This window comes from Micromesistius poutassou, assembly GCF_964030765.1.
Source record: "Micromesistius poutassou genome assembly, chromosome: 2".
Taxonomy (NCBI): Eukaryota; Metazoa; Chordata; class Actinopteri; order Gadiformes; family Gadidae; genus Micromesistius; species Micromesistius poutassou.
The window spans coordinates 21,389,737-21,411,146 of NC_140272.1; the positions used below are offsets into that span (position 1 = coordinate 21,389,737).

The following is a 21,410-nucleotide window of genomic DNA, read 5'->3' on the forward strand; positions in this document are numbered from 1 at the left end:
CCTAGTGGCCGACCCTGGTGCTCTGAGGGGACTACTGGTTCTGAGGGGACTACTGCCGCCTAGTGGCCGACCCTGATGCTCTGAGGGGACTACTGTCGCCTAGTGGACGACCCTGGTGCTCTGAGAAGACTACTGCCGCCTAGTTGCCGAACCTGGTGCTCTGAGGGGACTACTACCGCCTAGTTGCCGAACCTGGTGCTCTGAGGGGACTACTGTCGCCTAGTGGACGACCCTGGTGCTCTGTGGAGACATAGCATGTCCAATTACACATTTCTTCCATGGACATGTCTGATTTCTTCCAGAAAATAATCAAGCATAATTTTGCATTGTATTATTAGTTTCAACATTAACCATGACCTTGTGTAAGTGAACACAACATAATATAAAAATACAGTTGGATTTACTGCACACATATAGGCAAAATTTTATTCTAAGGCAAAAATGACATCCAACATTGGGCACAATGCATATCTGTTAATCTTAATTCACCTTAACATGATGCCTATGGGATATGGTCAAGCAAAGTGAGTAAACGTATACTAACCCCAACAAAATGTAACTTGCGTCTTGGTGTGGACATGTATCTTTCTGGCAGGCACAGACCCCATGGTTTAGGGACAAGGGAAAGGCTTGCACTGTAAGGCAGCTATTGTCTGATTTAGGGCTAGGCTATTATTTTATTATCTTTCCATATTTGATTGGCATCATACAGACCCAAACTAACAATTATGATATACAATTTACAGTACATTTTGATGAGAGAATTAGGCATGTCCTAAAATTCACAATATGTTAAACTCCTAATTAATATAAAATACGGTCATCGGATATCATACCACATTCTTATTCCAAACTTGAATTAAATTATTTACTATGGGATTTGTTTTTTTATTTTCAAGAGCAACTATTCAGATATGCTGAAACCGTGTGAAATGCTATAATTCTTTTCAATGATAAATACTTCATTTTGCCCAGCCCTAATCCGTTTGTAACAGGGAAAGACCCATCACAACTACGACAGAGCCATTTTATGGCATTGACTTTGCAGCATAGGCACCCTTTGCACCAATGGTGGCTTGTAAACTGTCCCCCCCTCCTGTGGTCCGCTGTGGCCCCCTGTCCAGTCCGTTCCTCCTCAGGGGGGTCAGCTTCCTGAGGCAGCGTAACGACGGCAGTGGCTGGTTCTGTGCCCTGAGCATCATGTACCCCTTGACCCCGCACGCCGCCCTGAGCTGCCGCGCCTTCTCCATGGTCTCGCTCGACCACTTGACGCCTCGGCCACTCTTCCGGCCGAGCCGGGCCAGCTGATTGGCGTTGAACACCTTCTCAATGTTCTGCACCAGGTTCTGCTTCTCCCGCTCCAGCCTGTGTTTCTCTCGCCGCTCCGTCACCACCGCCCTGAGGAGAATCCCGATTCGCTCGTCCTTCTTTCTCATGGCATCCTTCAAATGTGCTATCTCACAACCCGGCAAATAAGTGTTTGTGTTTGCCATGGATTGGCCGTTCTCCTTTGGGTGTTCTGATGGCTGCTCTGAAGAGGGCTCGCACAGGGCTGGGGGAAGGTCCTCGTTGTCGAGTGGTCGTAGAAAAACACAATGTAGAGGCAGTCCAAAGTTCTCTGGTTTTAGTATGGTATCACCTGGGCCATCGTCCATATTGAAGTGGTACCCTACAATAATGGGAACAATATACAATTAATAATGATATGATTGTCATTGATCTACATATGATACCAAATGTAAATGTAGAAAAGTATGGATTGATTATATTGATCAAAGCAACAGGAAGCCTCTGCTATCTGCTGTTAACAATAAGTAAAAGTCAGCATAAGGAAAAAAATAAAACAATTAATTGATTAAGTGTATAATGTCTGTATAGTTGTCATCCTGCCGTATTGAAATTTGGTCACTACAATTTATGGTTGGCCAAAGTGCTTTGGGTCACAAGTACGGCTGTGATTGGATTTTGCACAAAAGAAAGGCCAATGGAATGCAGATTACATCTAGCCAGTAGGACTTCTTAGGAAAAGTCCATCCTGAAAAATGCAGATACACCTTTTGGAAATGCGGGGGAATCTGACATAGTACAAAAGGTCCTTTAAAATCATCAAACTTGGCTATTTTCTATTATAACAATGTACTATAATAAGCATGTTGTGAAAACATTGGAGTCTGCAACATCCACTTGGTTTCTGTAAAAAATGTGGATTAGTAGGAACCTTAGGTAATATTTCCAAATGGGATGAATGGAGTGCACAAATGCCGGACCAATTACATCAATGGTCCAACTTCTCCGGGAATTTGTATGAAAAATGTGTATGAAGCACCACTCCCATATATTAGCAAGCAATAGGAAGCTTTACATTTGATATTTCTTCAACAGCTGTTCTTACCATTATCCTCTTTCTCTGTGGGCCCCTTCTCTGAACTCTGGCTATAGGAGTGTTCAACACTGTGTCTTTCTGGCAGAGGGGAGTGAACTAGTGTTTTTGTCAGATTCTCCACTATTTGTCGTAGCGTCTTGTTTTTCTTAAAGTGGTTGAACTTGGTTGGAATTGCATTGGGCTTCAACTTCCTTAAGTTGTCCATGCGCCTGGACTCGTACTGCGACTCCTCGAAGTGGTCCTAAGCAGGGTAGCAGAATAAAAAGGAATTTAGAACAAACAGATTATAAAGCCAAGTGGTCATTGACGAAAGGCAGATGAGGCAAAGTTAATCAAAAATGTTAAGATTTAATCTTTGACGTTACTTTTCTGGACTTTTCATGGGTTACCTATTCAATCTTCTCCAGATACCAAACATTTCAATGATCAGCTGTTGAGGCACCAGTTGCTTAGCAACAGACCCACTGCATAATTAATAGGATTTTGAGTGGGTGGGAGAACGGAAATGTATACAATCTGTGTCTCAAACAAATCAAAAGTTAATTTTCTAGATAACAATTAATACTTAGAGTATTGTAAATAATAATTAACATACATTGTTTATTATGATTATAATGATTTATGAAGTAAAATTGTTAATTTCTGACAAGCTGCTCATCAGAATCTAGTGATACAATATGGCCTAATAATTCGAGGTAAATACTGCATAAGGCATGTTATGCCTGTTAAATGATCACCTTACATTTGCTATGACTTATCTCAAAGTGATGTAGAAAGACAACTAAAGGCAACATTTTGCATGATGTATATTAGGTTCAGGATAAAGTGCAGCAACGTAACCCCAGGGGGGCATACTTTCCAATTAATCGATTTTAATAATATCTGTAAAATTAAAAGGTTTGTAACGATCGGCCCAATGATTAGTCCAGGCAAACGTAGGCCTACTGGACTAATCATTGACTGAATAAACCGTTGCAGAGAGGTGTGGGTCGGGACCCACAGAGAGGTGCGGGTCGGGACCCACAGAGACGGATGGGTCGGGACCAGGGAGTCTGAAGAGACAGATCACCTCGCAGAGCCTCGACCTGTCATGGGCTTTCCAGTTGCGCCTTCCAACCATTTTCTCCCATATCTCTCTTCTGACAGGATCTCGGGGAAAACAATGCAGCTTCTTCCCCTTCTCGTTGCGACTGGAACAGCCTGTGGCCGAGCAGCCTCCCATGTTGACAGCCCTCACTTATATACGAGGAGCCAACACACGCGGATCACTGGCGTTAAACGGCCAATGTGGTTTAGGTCTCCAACACGTTATGTCATTTGGTCTCTCAGCTTGTATTCGCTTTTTTCTAACCGGGAGGAAACTCATTAAAACACGTGTTATGAGATTGCTGAAGGTTAACTCCACCATCCCGTCACATTGTTGGTCTGTTGCTGCTGTGGTGGCCCGTCGTGACAGTGTTGCCAGATTTCCTGCCCAATCTGGCAACTTTGGCTGCAGCGCGCTGCAGCCAGTGTTGCCAGATTGGGCGGGATATCTGGCCCAATCTGGCAACACTGCTGTCGTCACGTGACCACTGGGCTCTTCCTGCTTCAGGAATCAGGGTTGCCAGATTAGGACTGAATCTGGGTTAGAAACATAAGCTTTATTATATGAAAGTAAATAAGGTTTAACTCTGCAAATCCAGTTGAATACGTTATTTTCCTCAAATATGAAACGTGAACATGTATAACATATCATTAATTTGATCCTGGTATGAGGTTTGGAATGAACAATGAAGGTTGTAACCATGTGAATATATGACATTGTATTCCTCTTAATGTATCCATTAAGCTGTATTCATTAAGAAGTATTGAGCATTGAGTAGTATACTTTGGCCTTCAACAGACACCACTCAATGGTATCTATCGTTTGTCGGATGTATGTTTATGGTATGTGATGCACTATGATATGATGATGGTGTGTGTGTGTGTGTGTGTGTGTGTGTGTGTGTGTGTGTGTGTGTGTGTGTGTGTGTGTGTGTGTGTGTGTGTGTGTGTGTGTGTGTGTGTGTGTGTGTGTGTGTGTGTGTGTGTGTGTGTGTGTGTGTGTGTGTGTGTGTGTGTGTGTGTGTGTGTGTGTGTGTGTGTGTGTGTGTGTGTGTGTGTGTGTGTGTGTGTGTGCAGGATGTGTGCTACCTGGCAACCCCAGTGCCTGCTCCGTTAACAGTTCAATGAGCCAAGATGGCGGACTGCGAAGACCAGCTCACCGATGAAGAGAAGGTATTCGTTTAACATTTAACAACGCACCTTACGATATCCACACGTCTTTACTTTAATGTGGCCATGTCAGATATGTTCGAAAACGATCCCGGTGCTTGAGGGCGAAGAGGATAAAGTAATGTGTACATGAGTCCGGGCTGGCTATCGAGCTAAGCTAACATGTTAGTGTTGGCAACGATACGTTTCAGAGTTCAGAGTGTTTATCTGGATAATGTCGGTGTACACATGGAAGGGCCCGGGTCATAGTCGGCCTAAGTCACAGTCGTTCGCTAAACATATGGCTGGTCAACATGGTGTATGAGTAGAGGATGAATGTTTAATGTTTAGAAGTGTACATGAAGGGAAGTGGAGCTACTTCCTGCACTGATCGACGAGTAGTGACCTGAAACCTACACCTCTACTCATCCAACCAGAAAATGATATATACATATATATTTGATATACTCTCTTTGGCTTTGAGGTCTGGATCACACATTTTAGTTGTCGTATAACGTTACTGCTATAGTTTATAATGGTCATATGACCATATCCCTCCTTGGTTCAATACGGGGCGTCACTGGGTGATGTTGCTCCCTCCTGCAGTAACATGTCAAATAGTTTAGTCTACATTCCTCACCTCAACCACAGTCTTGACTGTATTGATACTGGAACCACAGTCTGACCGTGTTGATACTGGAACCACAGTCTGACCGTGTTGAAACTGGGACCACAGTCTGACCGTATTGATACTGGAACCACAGTCTGACCGTATTGATACTGGGACCACAGTCTGACCGTATTGATACTGGAACCACAGTCTGACCGTATTGATACTGGGACCACAGTCTGACCGTATTGATACTGGAACCACAGTCTGACCGTATTGATACTGGGACCACAGTCTGACCGTATTGATACTGGGACCACAGTCTGACCGTATTGATACTGGAACCACAGTCTGACCGTATTGATACTGGGACCACAGTCTGACCGTATTGATACTGGAACCACAGTCTGACAGTATTGATACTGGGACTACAGCCTGACAGCTGACACTAGTGATACTGGGACCACAGTCTGACAGTATTGATACTGGGACCACAGTCTGACAGTATTGATACTGGGACTACAACTACAACCTGACCGATGACACTAGTGATACTGGGACCACAGTCTGACAGTATTGATACTGGGATGGCCCTTTTTGTTGGGTACATATTTGTATACAATTTCTTCTATTGAGGAGGCATACCCTTATGCTTGCTTCCACTCAATATGTTCTGATGAGGCAAAGGAAAAATGTGGATTTTTGTCATAATGCTGGCTACAATTTGCATAGTTGCAGACAGTAAGACATTCAGCTGAGCATGGAGTTATACAGTTTCAAAATGGCTTTGTGTCTTTGAAGGCTTCTTTATGTTACAGATTTTCTACATTCTAACTTGATTATCAACTATCAGTTAAGTTCTACTACCTGTCTTGATGAACCTTGGAGAACCCCTATTTACATAGCTGCTGTACTACAACTGGTCCCATCCAACTCGACATGCTTACACATGCAGAACGGCTGCTAAGAAAAGCCCTCCTCGGCCACGGATCCTGCTGGCCATTTAAGGAGTGGTCAAAGTAGAGCTAACAAGCTGGGGGCCAACAGTTAGCCCACGGCTCCCCCGTGGGCCACAGGTGTCACAGAAGTCGCCTGTATCCTAAAAAGCAACAACTTTACTACGGATCAATTGCAGAGTAAAAGGGATTGTGACAATGAGAGCATTATGCTACTCACAGATCCTCTTCCCTGAGGAAGTGTATTTGTGCAAGCTGTTTAGTTCCTTTTTGAATACAATGATTGAGCCAAATATGACATACTAGAAACTACCCTAGGCCCGGGTTATTCTAATGATAATATCCTTTTCTTTGTAGGTGCGGATTGCTGCCAATTTTGTTATCCATGCTCCTCCTGGAGAGTTTAATGAGGTCTTTAATGGTAAGTCTTGGTTCTTTAAACTTCCCTAGGCTTCTGCACAGGAATAATTATAATAATTAGTTTGAAACTGAGGGTATCAAAATTGAATGCCTGAGCACATAGGCTTGAAACCAATACATGCATAGACAGTCCATTCTATGCAATCCCTGACAGAAGAGAAACCGATGCCACAAAAGACCTGCAAATAGGTTTTGGGTTGTAAAACCCATTGCAAAATTGTTACAAGTTTTCATTGTGGGCTTGCGTTATAGGCAATAGTAGCACAATGTGAATACCTAATTTAGTAGCAGCACTTTGCTGAATCAAGCAAACCTGACACAAACATGTGTCTCCAACGGTGGATTTGATTTTTTTGTTCGTTACTAAACTTAGACTGGCTTCGTTCAAGCAAGCACAGCTATTATTGATTACTATGCACTCTTTTTCAGATGTGCGACTACTGCTCAATAATGACAACCTTCTCAGAGAAGGCGCAGCCAAGTAAGCAAGATTTATTATACATCCAGTGTAAAATACTGTTGGTACACCCATGCATCCAATTGATTTGTGACATTTCTGTTTGAACACAGTGCATTTGCCCAGTACAACATGGATCAGTTCACCTTAGCCAAAATCGATGGCTATGAAGATCAGGCAAGTTACTGCCTGATCTTACAACATAATACAAGCGGTCATCATGTCACAAGATACTACTGGCATACAGACACTCACCGTCCCCCATCCCTCCATAGGTTCTGATCACAGAGCACGGCGACCTGGGAAACGGACGCTTCTTCGACCCCCACAACAAGGTGTCCTTCAAGTTCGACCACCTGAGGAAGGAGGCCAGCGGGCCGCAGCCCCACGAGGGCGAGGCGGCGCTGCGGTCCTGGACGGAGGCCTGCGACGACGCGCTGCGGGCCTACGTCAAAGAGCACTACCCCAGTGGAGTCTGCACTGTAAGGGCCGTCTGGGGAACCACATAGTGGACATGATGCCGGATGGGCACTCAATGAACAATACAGCAACAATACAGTCCACTGAGGTCTGTGTGGAGGGCTCTTTGAAAGCAGCTTAAAGCTGCACTACTCCTATTTTGGGATTGTATGTTTGTATTTCAAACTGCAGACACATGAAAGAATGCCTTGCCGTAAAGGTTGGAGAACACAACATTTCCATAAGGTCAATGGTAGTGTTTAGTTGGGAGAGATAATGTTGACATGGCAAGAATAATCCCCAAAGGGCTCCTTGATCCACAAAGAGTAAGAACCATCCACCTCCCTGTGTTGTGATCTGTCTCAGGTTTATGGGAAAACCATAGATGGCCAGCAGACCATCATTGCTTGTATTGAAGGACACCAGTTTCAACCCAAAAACTTCTGGTCAGTTGACATATGAAATAAAATGATTGTGTACAGTGTTATTCCTACTAATTTACTTATATATTACTTTATTTACTTATATTTTTTTCTGCCACAGTTAAGCAGATGATTTTCCTTTTTATTGTTTTTATGCATATTCAGCAATTTGTGCCCTTCTCATTTGTAGGAACGGTCGTTGCCGATCTGAGTGGAAGTTCAGCATCTCCCAGTCGACCGCCCAGGTGGTCGGAGTCCTGAAGATACAGGTAATCACCTGGAAGCTCTCCTTAAACGAGAAAAACAGTGGTTCTGTTTTCTGGTTTAAACATTGTGCCGTTGATCCAGGTGCATTACTATGAGGATGGAAACGTCCAGCTGGTCAGTCATAAAGACATTCAAGAAGTACTCACAGTGTCTGTAAGTATGATCCACTCAATTGGTTAAGGTCCAAATTGCGATAATATCTTGCATTTTACTATTAAACTCCCATTCAATAAATATAAAAAATTGAATGCAGCCTTAATGCAGACCTTGTTTTGAGCAGAATGAAGTGCAAACTGCAAAGGAGTTTGTTAAGATCATCGAGGACGCGGAGAACGAATACCAGGTAGGCGTCATCAACCACATAAGGGCAGCTACTGAGGCCTCCAGGGGAGCTCTCAGTGGACCTTGTACAGCCGTTATGCAGGAATGCTGATCAGCCTCCCTCTGTGTTATCCTACAGACGGCCATAAGCGAGAACTACCAGACCATGTCGGACACCACGTTCAAAGCTCTACGCAGACAACTCCCGGTCACCCGCACCAAGATTGACTGGAACAAAATCCTCAGCTATAAGATTGGCAAAGAGATGCAGAATGCTTAGAACGTAGTGCCTGTGACTGCTCTGCTTGTTGTGTGTGCAAAGACAAAACGGGGGAGGGTGGGGGGGGTGCGGTTGGAATCGTAAATGGAGGCGTAATTAATTTAAATGTCAATGAAAGATGCGTGACATCTCATATAAGAAAGTTAATTTTTGATTTGGTTTTTGTTGATTTGATTTGGTTTTCTTTTTGGTCTTCTGCCAGGGAATGGGCTTACTTTCAGAAGATTTCCTTCACTTTAAGGACTTTGAGCGGTCTTATTTGCAAACAACTTATCTTGGAACAATTGATGCCTTCGGTGACACTGTGAAGGCTCGGGTTAGTTCCCTGCCACACACACACACACACACACACACAGCCACCTGTATAGTATGGTGTCATACTGTATCAAACCACACCTCGTGTAGCAAACATTTTAGATGGTGTATCGTAAGATGACATCCTTAATAGAGCTTCCATCACCACCATCATATAAAAAGACAATTGGTGGGTATAAAGCCTGATATTTAATGACCCAACTGCGTTGCACGATTTCCTCTTTTTATATGAGAAATAACTGCAGTGTTTGTCAGCCAAAAGCCTCCCATTGGCTGACTGGATTTCATTAGTTGTGAAGCTCAAGTTGCAGGCTGGTTGTGGCTGCTCTCCTATGCAGAGTAAGGTCTCAGATATTGAGTCTGAATAACGTACACTCCCCATGGCTTAAAAAGTATTCCCTGCCCACTGTTTGCCTTCAGCTTTTGCTATATTTTTTTATACAAAATATAAGTACATACATTTAATATTCAAAAGGAATAAGTAATTAAACCAAATATTATCTTGTATCTATTGGGTTATCAGAATTGTGTCCTAGTGTAACCATGTAGGAGCTGAAGTTTTGGGTGCCAAATGTTAACTGTTAATCGGCATAACTTTTTTTTCTTTAAAAGGCAAAACAAAAGATCATCCCATATCTATTAATAAAAATCAGTTAATGAAGAAAAATCAATCGGATGCAATTTTGTTACAATGAAGCACACATATAGATGAATATGAACACTTTGCATTTGTATAATATATCGTCTGTATGTGGGATATATATTTCTTGTGTCCAAAAATGTCAAACCATGAATAAAACATTATTCTGCAACCAGTGTTTGGGTTTTGACACGTTAGTAGACTAGTGCCAGTTGTTTTAAGGATTTAATTGCTAATGGTCATTATGAGCTTTCAAAAAAAAAAATATATATATATATATATATAGAAAGCTCATAATGACCATAACTAATTATTTTACATTCTTATCAACACTTATCATTTCATTCATTATTAGATTATTTACTATAGTTATTGATTTGTTTGGTTTATTTAACATTTGGCCTAATCATCAGAGCAGATGTTAACAAGCAGATAAATCAACAAATAAATCAATAAAAAAAACTGAGCAACAAGGAAAATTATAGGCCTATATCAAACTTTCAAAACAATTACATTTTCTTCTCTAGTTAATAATGAAGCATAATGCGCCTATTTGTATTTAATATTTTTATATTTATATTTCACAGTCATCTTTTGAAATCCCTTCAACGTTTGGCCACTTGGGAATTACTTAAATTCTGGGGCTGGTGTGGAATCATGAAGAACTAATCTCATTCTGGTTGAGCTCCCCACAATGAATTCAAGTTATTTATAAAAATAACTTTACTCATTATTGTCCGATACCTGTGTTTTTGTTTGTATTAATTAATCTCTCATTACTTGCTATAAACTAATGTACTAATTATTTGTATTACTCATTGTTTTCTCATAGGTCTTAAACAAATATGGCAAGTCATCTATCATCATACTTTTTGCTAAGCGTTTAACTTGAGATTCTATATAAATTATCTTGATTCTCAACAATATCCAGACAATTCATAATAATGATTAGGCAGAAGCAGTTTGAAACGTAATGAGTCAGAGGCTACGATATCTAAACTGTACTGAAAGGAACAATGCATACATTTGACTGTCATGAGGGCAACTTTTAATTTGTCATGAAATGGGTATAAATACAGTAGACATGCCCTAGTTATATGCCCGAAGACCATACCTCCTTTGTTTAGGAAATTCCTTCATTCATGTTTTCCTGTGCTCATAAACAGTGAAGACCTTTGAAGTTATATCATATTGTCTCTAGAACATAGTCCATAGAAAATATGACCCATTAACCCATATAAAAAATGTTTCTACACCACCCACATTTTATTTAGTTGGTTACGGTACATCTACTTGACCACTAGAGGGCATGGCTTTGCGTAATAATGGGAGTATATTGATCCCAAATGTAGAACCAAAAGAGCACTCTTTTATTGTTTGAGTCCTCTAGCCCTTTATAACTATATTCACTATATTAACACTATTCACATGTATATATACATATACATACATAAATATGTATAAACACGTATATATATCTATATACTATCTGATGTATGTCAGTTTGTTGTAACCAAGACACTAAAGAAATGAACTAAACCACTAATCTGAAGCTCATGTTAATAGTTGAGAGGGTTTCTTATATTTATGAATCAAAATGGTTGTATCCTCTCTTCACAATATCTAAGCAAATCAAGTATTAAAAACATTAAAAGACATTCATTTTTTGCCAGTGAAAAAAGAAAGAAGTAAAATTGTGCCCCTGTGTTTTCCACATTTTGCTCAATAACATTCTTATGCATCTGGGTGTATCAAACAGGAACCAATACCGTTTATCTGTTCCAACATGTCTGTGGAAGGCCCCACCCACACACGACACACTTTAAACCTTGTCGAAGACGTTTGCTCTGGTTAAACCAAAAGAGACGGCTGCTCAGCTAAAGGCACAGCGACCCAGAGCCTGAAGCGAAGGCTCTGGACTGAGCGAACACGCTCTTCAGAGAGAAAAGAATCAAAAAGGAATCAGTCATGAATGCTGCCCCACTGGAACGACGACCAGTTAAACAAGATGTGACACCTGAGAGTACACCATGACTTCACAGATAATAAAATCTATTGATGCAGGTGAGCATGTAAACCTTTCATTTATAGACCAGTTGGACTACACCCTGCTTCTGAAGAAACTTGCTTGTATATGTATTTATATACATTTCTTTTATTTATTGTGTGTACATACATAAACCCAATTTCATAACTGCGTGGCATCCTAATATTAAGCCTCCTAATAGGTTGTCATCACAGAGGTGGACTAGGGGGAAGAACTCACTAATGAAGCTCATTTAGCTAATTATTTGCCTGTAAGCCAGTGTCCATTATTAACATCATGAGATACACCTGTGTTCAAAACTTCCATTACACCTGATTGATGAAGGTCCCTTATCAACCATATTGGGTTTTTATGTTTGTCAGTCAGAGGTCATCCCTCCATTAATTCAGTGTCCGGGTCTCAACTCTGCTCAGTGTTTCTTTTAATAATGACAATTATCAATGATCCCCTGAATCCAACAACAATAATCTTTCCTTAAAAACAAACAGAAGTACACGTTTGGTTGCCATAGCACAATACATTGTAATAGCAGGAATTTAAAGGTTAAGAGATTAAAATACTTGAAATGTAAAATCGCCTTTACCATTTTTGAAACTGTGCTTGAATGATTGAAACATCTAAAACTCCAAATACTTTGGCTTTCTTGCATGTGTCTGGAGGCTCACACACACACACACACACACACACACACACACACACACACACACACACACACACACACACACACACACACACACACACACACACACACACACACACACACACACACACATCTCAGTCATTACCTGTGACTCACAAACCTCCCTCTGAGCAAGCTTGGGAATGTTGTTTCATATCAAATTATTTATAAACACGTTCTAAAGAATATGTTCTTTAAAATGGGGGGCCCAAAATTGTAGTTTTTTTTGTATGTAGTAGCTTTTAGTGCAACTTTCAAGCGACTAATGGGGCAGAGCTCCACTGGGGGGGCTATAAGGCAGGGCCCTGACAGTACCAGGGTACACTGGGGGGCTATAAGGTAGGGACCTGACAGTACCAGGGTACACTGGGGGGGCTATAAGGCAGGGCCCTGACAGTACCAGGGTACACTGGGGGGGCTATAAGGTAGGGCCCTGACAGTACCAGGGTACACTGGGGGGGCTATAAGGTAGGGCCCTGACAGTATACCAGGGTACACTGGGGGACCTGACAGTAAACTAGGGTGTATTAGGCCACTCCTGGTGACAGGAACTGAAACAGGGCAGAGCCTTGGTCTTTGTACTTTGGAATTTGTGATATATTATAATGAGATGTTGTCGCTATGGATACAAAATAAAAACCAAAAATAATAATTAAAAAAAGGCACTGGCAAAGCCAAGAACGTGTCTTCAGTAGGCTCCCTCCTCAGACCGCGCCTACCGTGATTACAAAAACTAAATCTGGAGAGCGAGAGCGTGTGTACAGATATACATATCTTTAGCAAGCAAGGATGAATGCACATGGAACTATTTTTTTTGCATACAAATGTGGACATTTCTGTTGCATTTTCAAAATGGCAAAGCAAAAGAAATACATAGAGGAGACAGCTTGTGCCATAAAAGGAAGGAAAAACAAAGTCCAGAATGTTCACTTCTAACTGATGCTATAAACAACGTCCGTGGTATTGGTCAGCACTGCTCTTCTCCCCGTTCACCCGACCTGACACCGTGAAATGGGAGATACGGTACAAGGACGCCATATGTAAGGTCAGTCCTCGTGGTCCTCAGGATGTTTTCTTGGGTCACTTGACTTACAACTCTAGCCTAACCTAGCCTAGCCTAGCCTGGCTACGTGATCACAGCAGAAGGCAGCCGCTTTTCTTGCGTTTGCGAACTTGCAGCGCCGCCCTAGTGGCCATCTCAAACACCTCCCGCACGCCGTCCTTGGTCTTGGCAGAACACTCGAGGTAGCCGAAGCCGTTGATCCGGTTCGCCATCTCTCTCCCTTCGTCTGGTTTTACCGGCTCCTGTCCAAACCATAGTCACACAAATCACATACAGCCTGGTTTTAGGACACATTGGAAAGTCTCATGGTTACAGGTTCACGAAACAGCCCGATAGGGGTGACAATAGTGCTTTAAAAGAGGGGAAAGAAGATTAGTTCATAAGAAAGAAAGAATTACTTGACCTGCATTATGTGTACACTTTCACTGAAGCCGTCACTTTTTATAGAATTGTGAAAGAATGACTTTTTTGCCAAAACTTTTTTTTTCCCAAATCAATATTGTGTGTACGGAGGAAAAGGCTGCTAGAAAAAAAAAAAAGTCAGTTGCTTTGAAAAGATTTCATACATAAAAAACGAAACTGTTTTGAGAGACATCACACTAACAGCATGCATGTTGGGGGTGAGTTTGAACATTTGAAAGGCGGTAAAACGCCGATAGCTCGGGTGAGTCATTGACCGCTGCCACGCCACAAAGAGAAAGGAAAAGCTGACGGGGGCGCCTGTGAAAAAGTCCCTGGGCTTTGTCTCCATGTTCCTATTATTATGACCAGCTACACCAGAGAATGTTGGGAAATGACATGTTGGACCACTCTGACACATGATGCAGGCACAGTGTGCCATTTAAAAAGTTAAAGAAAGAGCTAAATATAGTCCTTTCAGGGTGTGTGTGTGTGTCATTAGTGTCCCTAAGGGGTTGACATTTGGAAGATCCCGACTTTGAGCTGTAGTTTTGGTTTTTTATTGACCTTAATAATGATATGAATATTATGTTACGAACACATTCTCTGAAAACAGACAATTGTTTCATATTAAAATCTCTCTCTCTCTCTCTCTCTCTCTCTCTCTCTCTCTCTCTCTCTCTCTCTCTCTCTCTCTCTCTCTCTCTCTCTCTCTCTCTCTCTCTCTCTCTCTCTCTCTCTCTCTCTCTCTCGTGGACAACAAAGAAAAGAAAAATACACTCTCAACAAAGATAAAATAATGACCAAATGCACCATTGAACGATAATCAATGGTTCCCTATTTTATCCATCTGCCTTTGGTTTGTTTGCATATCCCCCCCCCCCCCCCCCCCCCAGCTGTCAACATTGCTTCAACAAAACTCGTCAGCCAGCCAGAGGACTTGAGTAGGTGTACCTGTTTCATCTTGGCTAGTTCTCGCCGCGTGTGCTCGTCATTGCGCAGGTCCTTCTTGTTGCCCACCAGGATGATGGGCACGTTGGGACAGAAGTGCTTCACCTCAGGGGTCCACTTCTCAGGGATATTCTCTGTTAGAGAAGAGGAATACCAGTGGTTATAAATATGACAGACAACAGACAGTGAAATAGTCTCTGGAGAAAAACTATGAACAGGCCAAACACAATTCCTGTTGTGACTGCAGCAGACTCAGCCCTGAGGCAAAGACGTTTATAGCAACACTAATCCCCCCCCCCCCCCTCAAGGGCCCGGAGACGGACGGCCGGCCGGTCACTCACCTAGACTGTCGGGGCTGTCGATGGAAAAGCACATGAGGATGACATCTGTGTCAGGGTAGGAGAGCGGCCTCAGTCTGTCGTAGTCCTCTTGGCCCGCAGTGTCCCAGAGAGCCAGCTCCACCTGAGGTCAGACCAGAGAGAGAGAGACACACACACACACACACACACACACACGTATGATAAAACATTTAGTGTAGTGTAGTAGTGAAAAGAATTTGAATTTGAAAAAACCCTCCAGAATAACTGATCATCACCCTGAAGCCGGTGTAATCAAGGACTGGCACCCAGAGCTGGATGAAGCCAAGGGTACTGGCTTTTGTCACGCTTGTTTATAAAGTGTTAAAATATCAAACTGTAACAACATCCAGTCCTTAGGGGGCTGGCCGTTTGTTTTCCCTCTGGAAGTGCAACACTCATCATGTGTCTGGTGCATTTATCTGACAGAAAAGTCTTGGTTCACGCAGCCAGGAGAGGCTGCGCTAGGTTGAGTCCCTTCCCAACACTGCTTGCTTTACACATGTTTTTCATGCAAAATAACTTAAATTAAGTATTACTTTATTGATATGATATCATTTTGCCTCATCAGTATTCATAGTTCAGCCGGGTACTAGAAGCGGGGTGCGAGCGTGGTACAACAGCAGATCAGATCCAACAATAACCACCCCAAAATGGATTTGATTCTCTATTCAGAGTCTCATTAGTGCTTCTGATTGGAATGCATTCATTGTACATCACTTTAATTCCGTTATCAGTGTTCTGGAAGACGCGCAGGGACAGGGTCTTATCCAATTATTATATAGATTCATTCAATTAGTGCAAATCTGAGATAAGGGACCAGGCCTTTCCTTCCAAATGGAAGCTCCATCCATTGGCAATCCTGAGGCTCCCCCCCCCCCAAAACAACAGTTAGTGGGCTGTTTCAGGCTGTTTGAGGGCTGTTTGCGGACTGTTTGCGGACTGTTTGTAGGGCTGTTTGTGGGGCTGTTAGCAGGGCTGTTAGTGGGGCTGTTAGAGGGCTGTTCGCAGGGCTGTTAACGGGCTGCTAGCAGACTGTTAGCAGGCTCTTAGCATGCTGCGATGCCGACATGAGGAATGAGCACAGTGGCGTTCCCTCCGGACCTGCTGCAGGATACCAACTGTTTGGGGAGGAAAAGGACACACTATTTTTAGTAAGTCCTTACAAGTCACCCAAGACAAGAAGGCCATGAGAACTTCCCTGTGCTGTACTGTGGGAGGTGGGTGGGGCAGCAGAGAGGACACTCGACTATTGCGGCTGGAATTTGGTGATGGGGGGACATTTGTGCCGAGACTTCTGCAGTCCCCCAGTAGGAAGACATCTCCTTATCTCCACAGTGAAGTCTACATTTCCTGTGACTCAACATTTAAGCGTCCCTCTGTGGCCTCTCTAGAACAGGAAATGAGCAGCTTTCAAGATAAATAAATAATAAAATAAAAATATCTACAGGAGGATGGAGGGTCTTTAGAGCTAGGTGGTTGCTAGTGGACATCCCTGTTCGCTGTCTGTACAGGAAGCCAGGGAGGTTGAGTCACTTCCTGTTTTGCCAAGTGCTGGACGCGTAGGAGGTGGTCAGCAGAGGCCTACAACAAAAGGCTTTTGTCAGGCCCCCACACACTGAGTCAGACCCCCAACGGACTACACACACACACACGCACACACACACACACACACACACACACACACACACACACACACACACACACACACACACACACACACACACACACACACACACACACACACACACACACACACCTGTTTTCCATCCACTTCGATGTCAGCGATGTAGTTCTCAAACACGGTGGGCACGTAGACTTCGGGGAACTGGTCTTTACTGAACACGATGAGCAGGCAGGTCTTCCCACACGCTCCATCTCCCACAATCACCAGCTTCTTCCGAATGGCGGCCATCACTGAAGGAGAAAGCACAGCTAGAGGCGTTAGGTTATATCTGTGCTTCATGTCGCTGGCTCGGTGAGCAATAATACAATTAGCTGCACGATACACACGAGACATTGTTCTAACGGTTGACGTGTGACCGAACTATAGATGTAAAAGGAACCATCTACAAGCTCTGTTGGATCAATGTTGTCTGGGTGGATTCTCAACACATACATTCACTCTTCATGGAAAGTTGCAGCTTGGATGAATGAATCAACATGCGCTTGCAGGGATCCCTTGACCAGCTGAACGCAGGCTGGCTCAATCCGAGGGTGAGTGTGTGAGAGAAGGCTGTGTGCTGCATTAGAAGACCTTGAGTCTCCATCAAAGCAAGTGGAGGGCAGAATCTCCCTGCAGAGAGCAACTTGATAAGAACAAAATTCCTTGTTTACTATAAATAATAGAAACATTGAATTTGGTGACCAATCCCAGTCTCTGGAATCTTAAGTGATGTGGTGTGAAAAACAATAACTCCACTCTGGCTTTTTGCCTCGGTGGATTGACTGCTTGTGTTGAGTCTATGGAGTTCCACAACACAGACAGCACCCTCCAGCTAGGCAGTCAGCCGTCGCCTCCCCTTGTTCAGCCAAACACATTGACTGAAGATAAACATGGAACCATGGTCGGCAACAAATATCTTTCAATATAAAACCAATAAATTAAACCAAACAAATGCGTCCTTGGGCGGGGATGACTGACCGAGGCGTTACCGTCTCCCTGTGAACACAGGATGATTCAGTGTGACAATCCTAATACTGGTGACCATCACCACCCTGGGATTCACCAACAATAATACTGATCATAATGGAGAGCTTCCCTGGGAGCCAGGTGCTCGTATGATGAGCAGCGCGGCTGCAGGGTGAGCCGGGAGATGATCTATAGGGGTCGCCAGGCTGCACAGCGACTCACCCCAGCCTCCACCTCATTCACTTCCTGACAGGAACATTCCAGATGGCCCCTCCAGCTCCTCCCCTGCTCTGTTCATCTTCCTGTGACCAGACACTCCTCTCACCTCCTTTGGATATTAGGCTTTTTGGTAATTTTCTGGCAACTTCAGGAACTTCCTTAACTTTGTTAAGGAAGTTTGTTTGTGTAAGTTTGTTTGTGCAACTACTTTGTTTGTGTAAGACTACCGAGGCATGAAGGTTGCTGGACAAATGTTGAATAAAATACCTTTTAAATTTCAATAATTACATTTTCAAAAGATGTTGGCTTTTGGGGGCTTTTCAAACATCCTAAAATGTAAGTATGTTTATTTTCAATACCCCGATACTTTAGTAATCATTGTATAATGTGACAAGGCAGCAATGATGACCGTTGAAAACCAGGTCAAACTTTAGTGACATGCCATCAGTAACCTACTATACAAGGTTCTTCTCTTCTTGTTATAGTCTAACCATTAACTAGTGCTTTACAGTCCCAATACACTATTATGAAGCCATGGCCTTGGTGTGGTAAATATTTCGTTGAGATCAGTTTTTTGGAATCAGTTCTCGGTATTATCTTATGACACATTGTGACACACACAACACATTCAGAAACTTACAGGTAACCTTCAGTAACCTACTGAAGTACATGGAAACCTATCAATTACATAAATTCTTATCTGAGAACTGTGAGAAGGCTGAACTACAGTGGGGCACTCAGTGTTAAAGCCAAACAAGCAGACTCCTAAAGAATGGCCCTGTGAAACAAAACAGTCCACTTCCTGTTCTCTGGAATCTGCTCTTTTTGGCCGTTCTGTTTGAATGAGCCTCAGTTGAGGCTGGTCGACACACGCGCTTCACAGCCAACCATCTCCAGGTTCAATAAGAAATACCTGGATGCTTGGATTAATGATCATGATATAAATCCTCTAATAATCACAAACTTACAAGAACTTAACAGATCCAAGGCAGGCCACGTGTGTGTGTGTGTGTGTGTGTGTGTGTGTGTGTGTGTGTGTGTGTGTGTGTGTGTGTGTGTGTGTGTGTGTGTGTGTGTGTGTGTGTGTGTGTGTTAGGATGCAGGCCAGCTTTGCTACTACATATTGTTAGGTTTCATTTGGCCTGTTGCAAAGAGGCATTCACAGACCTGCAATTAGACACTACAGGGATTGGATACTTGGTCACTCTGTGTTTTCAAAAACAAACACCACCACCTACAACAGACTCTACAGGCTTGTCCAACAGGTAAGCAATGCTGCAGTAGATTATTAACAGTACAAGTCCCTTGGGTTAATAAATGACCACCTCCCAAACCACCCATCGGTCCCTCAAGAGGTCTCACTGGGCTTAGGGGCGGACAGGAAGTTATGCAACAGGCTGTATAGTGCAGTGAGAAGTGAAACTCTTTACACTCTCTGGGTTGGTTATACCTGACAGGACACACTCTGGACTGTGGTGCTGCCGTCTATTTGAAATTCTGACTATAACGCCCATTTGGTTCATAATCAATGCAACCCAAATTACTCTTTAAACCGATTATTCAGATATTATCTAAATATATTATTATCTAAACAAAAAAAAAAAAAAAACATATGTTTTTCGCATACAGTCTATGGTTTACATGCAATAGAAAGAGGATGGAATCATTGCAGGAGAGCCAATATAATAGTATATATCAACATAACGTAAGGCCAGCCAGCTTCTTATGGGACAGCCTATTCTAGTTTTGTAATTTGCCCTATTTTCAAATTTCCATATGCAGTGCATGACAGCAAGTCATTCCTTGTGTTTGCATACAGGCACAGACCTACACGGTAGTAACAATAGCAGAAATCAATAGAAGATCTTGGAATTTCCCCGTCAGACAAGCAGTGACTTAAACCCAGACCAATCTACATCCAGCACTACAGCAATGACGTATGTGAGACTCCGAGAGGGTGAACAATGGGACAGAGTTCAGAAGCAGGCAAAAGCAGGGCTGGGCTGAGAGCTGAGCGCTGAGAGAGGAAAGCCGAGAGGTTAGAGGTGAGAGCCTTTTACTAAACTGTAAAAGAGTTTGTTCAAAATAGTTGATAGACTTAATGAGCCTAAGAAAAGGCAACGTTATATAATAACCATGGCCGTCATAACATGCCTTATAAGGAAACAACAACATTATCGCTATCATCTTGTTTTTGAACTGTGACCCAAAAGTTGTTGGGTCATGTTGGGCCACATTAAAACGTCATTGGATCAACACAATAAGAGGCTTTAAAAAAAATAAATTATATATATATATATATATATATATATATATATATATATATATATATATATATATAATGCCAACTCTTTTAGCCGTGTATTGCTTCTGCTTCTTCTCTGTATTGTAATAATAATAATAATAATAATAATAATAATAATAATAATAATAATAATAATGTATAGGTATTTTTAATTCATAGAACAGAGTATTCTGCCTATAAGCGGAGATGCGTTCAGTAAAGACACACTGTGCTTTTACTTGAAACACCATCACAACAGTTGAAATACGCCCAGCAGTGGACTGCATTCAGAGGGGATTTGACCCAAACCTCAGTGGTTAGGCGATCCAAAGAGGAAAATAAATAAGACATGCGAACGTTTTTAAGTAGGGCCAAAACCACAGTTGTTTCACCGAAGTAATCCGAAGCTTCCTGATCGCCCTTAGAGAGCCATATGTCCAAAGGCAAGCGCGTTAAAACCACAGAGGATTAGTTCGTTATGTACTTCGCCTTACCTTTCGTCCGACGGCGAATGTGCGTTTAGAATATGTTAACTTCCCCACTTGATGTTCCTCTGGATGGTGACACGCAGTCACTTGGTGCAGTATGGTGTAATTGATCGAGGATGGAAGGAGAACGGGAAAGGCGAGCAGGATCCTCCCACTGAGAGCTGAATCTACCTCCCCTCCTCTAGCAGGATCCTCCCACTGAGAGCTGCCTCCACCTCCCCTCCTCTCCCAGTACCTCCCCTCCTCTCCCAGGATCCTCCCACCGAGAGATGTCTCTACCTCCCCTCGTTCCCAGTACCTCCCCTGATCTCCCGGTACCTCCCCTCCCCACCCAGTACCTCCCCTCTTCTCCCATTACCTCCCCTCCCCACCCCTCCCACTGAGAGCTGCATCTACCTCCCCTCCTCTCCTCTACCTCCCCTCCTCTCCCAGTACCTCCCCTCCCCTCCCAGGATCCTCCCACTGAGAGCTGTCTCTACCTCCCCTCCTCTCCCATTCCGAGATGACATCATCCCTATTCATGGCGG

At 42.9% G+C, this 21,410-nt stretch overlaps 3 protein-coding genes across 4 annotated transcripts; 1 reads left to right on the forward strand and 2 right to left on the reverse strand.

The window, feature by feature from the left end:
* Positions 1-436: 436 nt before the first annotated feature.
* LOC311339116 (uncharacterized protein) lies at positions 437-3,808 on the reverse strand. 2 transcript variants are annotated; one of them, XM_084464478.1, is made up of 3 exons: positions 3,453-3,808; positions 2,393-2,624; positions 437-1,669 (listed from the first exon to the last, which is right to left on the reverse strand). In XM_084464478.1, exons 1-3 carry the CDS (start codon positions 3,603-3,605, stop codon positions 1,029-1,031), a joined length of 1,026 nt encoding a protein of 341 aa, XP_084320604.1. In that variant the 5' UTR covers positions 3,606-3,808; the 3' UTR covers positions 437-1,028. The 2 variants fall into 2 exon arrangements, with proteins under 2 accessions (XP_084320604.1, XP_084320603.1); XM_084464477.1 differs by having other exon boundaries at positions 3,384-3,808.
* Positions 3,809-4,549: 741 nt separating this feature from the next.
* On the forward strand, positions 4,550-9,937 carry LOC311338442 (F-actin-capping protein subunit alpha-2-like). Its single transcript, XM_084463714.1, has 10 exons — positions 4,550-4,642; positions 6,542-6,605; positions 7,034-7,085; positions 7,175-7,238; positions 7,337-7,543; positions 7,887-7,966; positions 8,133-8,211; positions 8,291-8,362; positions 8,490-8,552; positions 8,670-9,937. Exons 1-10 carry the CDS (start codon positions 4,604-4,606, stop codon positions 8,808-8,810), a joined length of 861 nt encoding a protein of 286 aa, XP_084319840.1. The 5' UTR covers positions 4,550-4,603; the 3' UTR covers positions 8,811-9,937.
* Positions 9,938-11,900: 1,963 nt separating this feature from the next.
* On the reverse strand, positions 11,901-21,037 carry LOC311339209 (rho-related GTP-binding protein RhoA-C). Its single transcript, XM_084464586.1, has 5 exons — positions 20,890-21,037; positions 17,020-17,177; positions 15,246-15,366; positions 14,908-15,038; positions 11,901-13,796 (listed from the first exon to the last, which is right to left on the reverse strand). The coding sequence occupies exons 2-5, from the start codon at positions 17,173-17,175 to the stop codon at positions 13,626-13,628; spliced, it is 579 nt and encodes a 192-aa protein (XP_084320712.1). The 5' UTR covers positions 17,176-17,177; positions 20,890-21,037; the 3' UTR covers positions 11,901-13,625.
* Positions 21,038-21,410: the final 373 nt, after the last annotated feature.

What these genes read in the sequence shown, in the direction of transcription:
- LOC311339116 (XM_084464477.1), bottom strand. Translation starts at nt 3,605, where the DNA reads ATGGGAGGCTGCTCGGCCACAGGCTGTTCCAGTCGCAACGAGAAGGGG. An exon ending in GTCCCGACCCGCACCTCTCT is followed by an intron (nt 2,625 to 3,383) that starts GTGGGTCCCGAC and finishes TACCCTGCTTAG; the next exon opens with GACCACTTCGAGGAGTCGCA. An exon ending in CACAGAGAAAGAGGATAATG is followed by an intron (nt 1,670 to 2,392) that starts GTAAGAACAGCT and finishes CCATTATTGTAG; the next exon opens with GGTACCACTTCAATATGGAC.
- LOC311338442 (XM_084463714.1), top strand. Translation starts at nt 4,604, where the DNA reads ATGGCGGACTGCGAAGACCAGCTCACCGATGAAGAGAAG. An exon ending in AGCTCACCGATGAAGAGAAG is followed by an intron (nt 4,643 to 6,541) that starts GTATTCGTTTAA and finishes TTTTCTTTGTAG; the next exon opens with GTGCGGATTGCTGCCAATTT. An exon ending in ACCCCAGTGGAGTCTGCACT is followed by an intron (nt 7,544 to 7,886) that starts GTAAGGGCCGTC and finishes GATCTGTCTCAG; the next exon opens with GTTTATGGGAAAACCATAGA.
- LOC311339209 (XM_084464586.1), bottom strand. Translation starts at nt 17,175, where the DNA reads ATGGCCGCCATTCGGAAGAAGCTGGTGATTGTGGGAGATGGAGCGTGT. An exon ending in TCGAAGTGGATGGAAAACAG is followed by an intron (nt 15,367 to 17,019) that starts GTGTGTGTGTGT and finishes GTCTGACCTCAG; the next exon opens with GTGGAGCTGGCTCTCTGGGA. An exon ending in CGACAGCCCCGACAGTCTAG is followed by an intron (nt 15,039 to 15,245) that starts GTGAGTGACCGG and finishes CTTCTCTAACAG; the next exon opens with AGAATATCCCTGAGAAGTGG.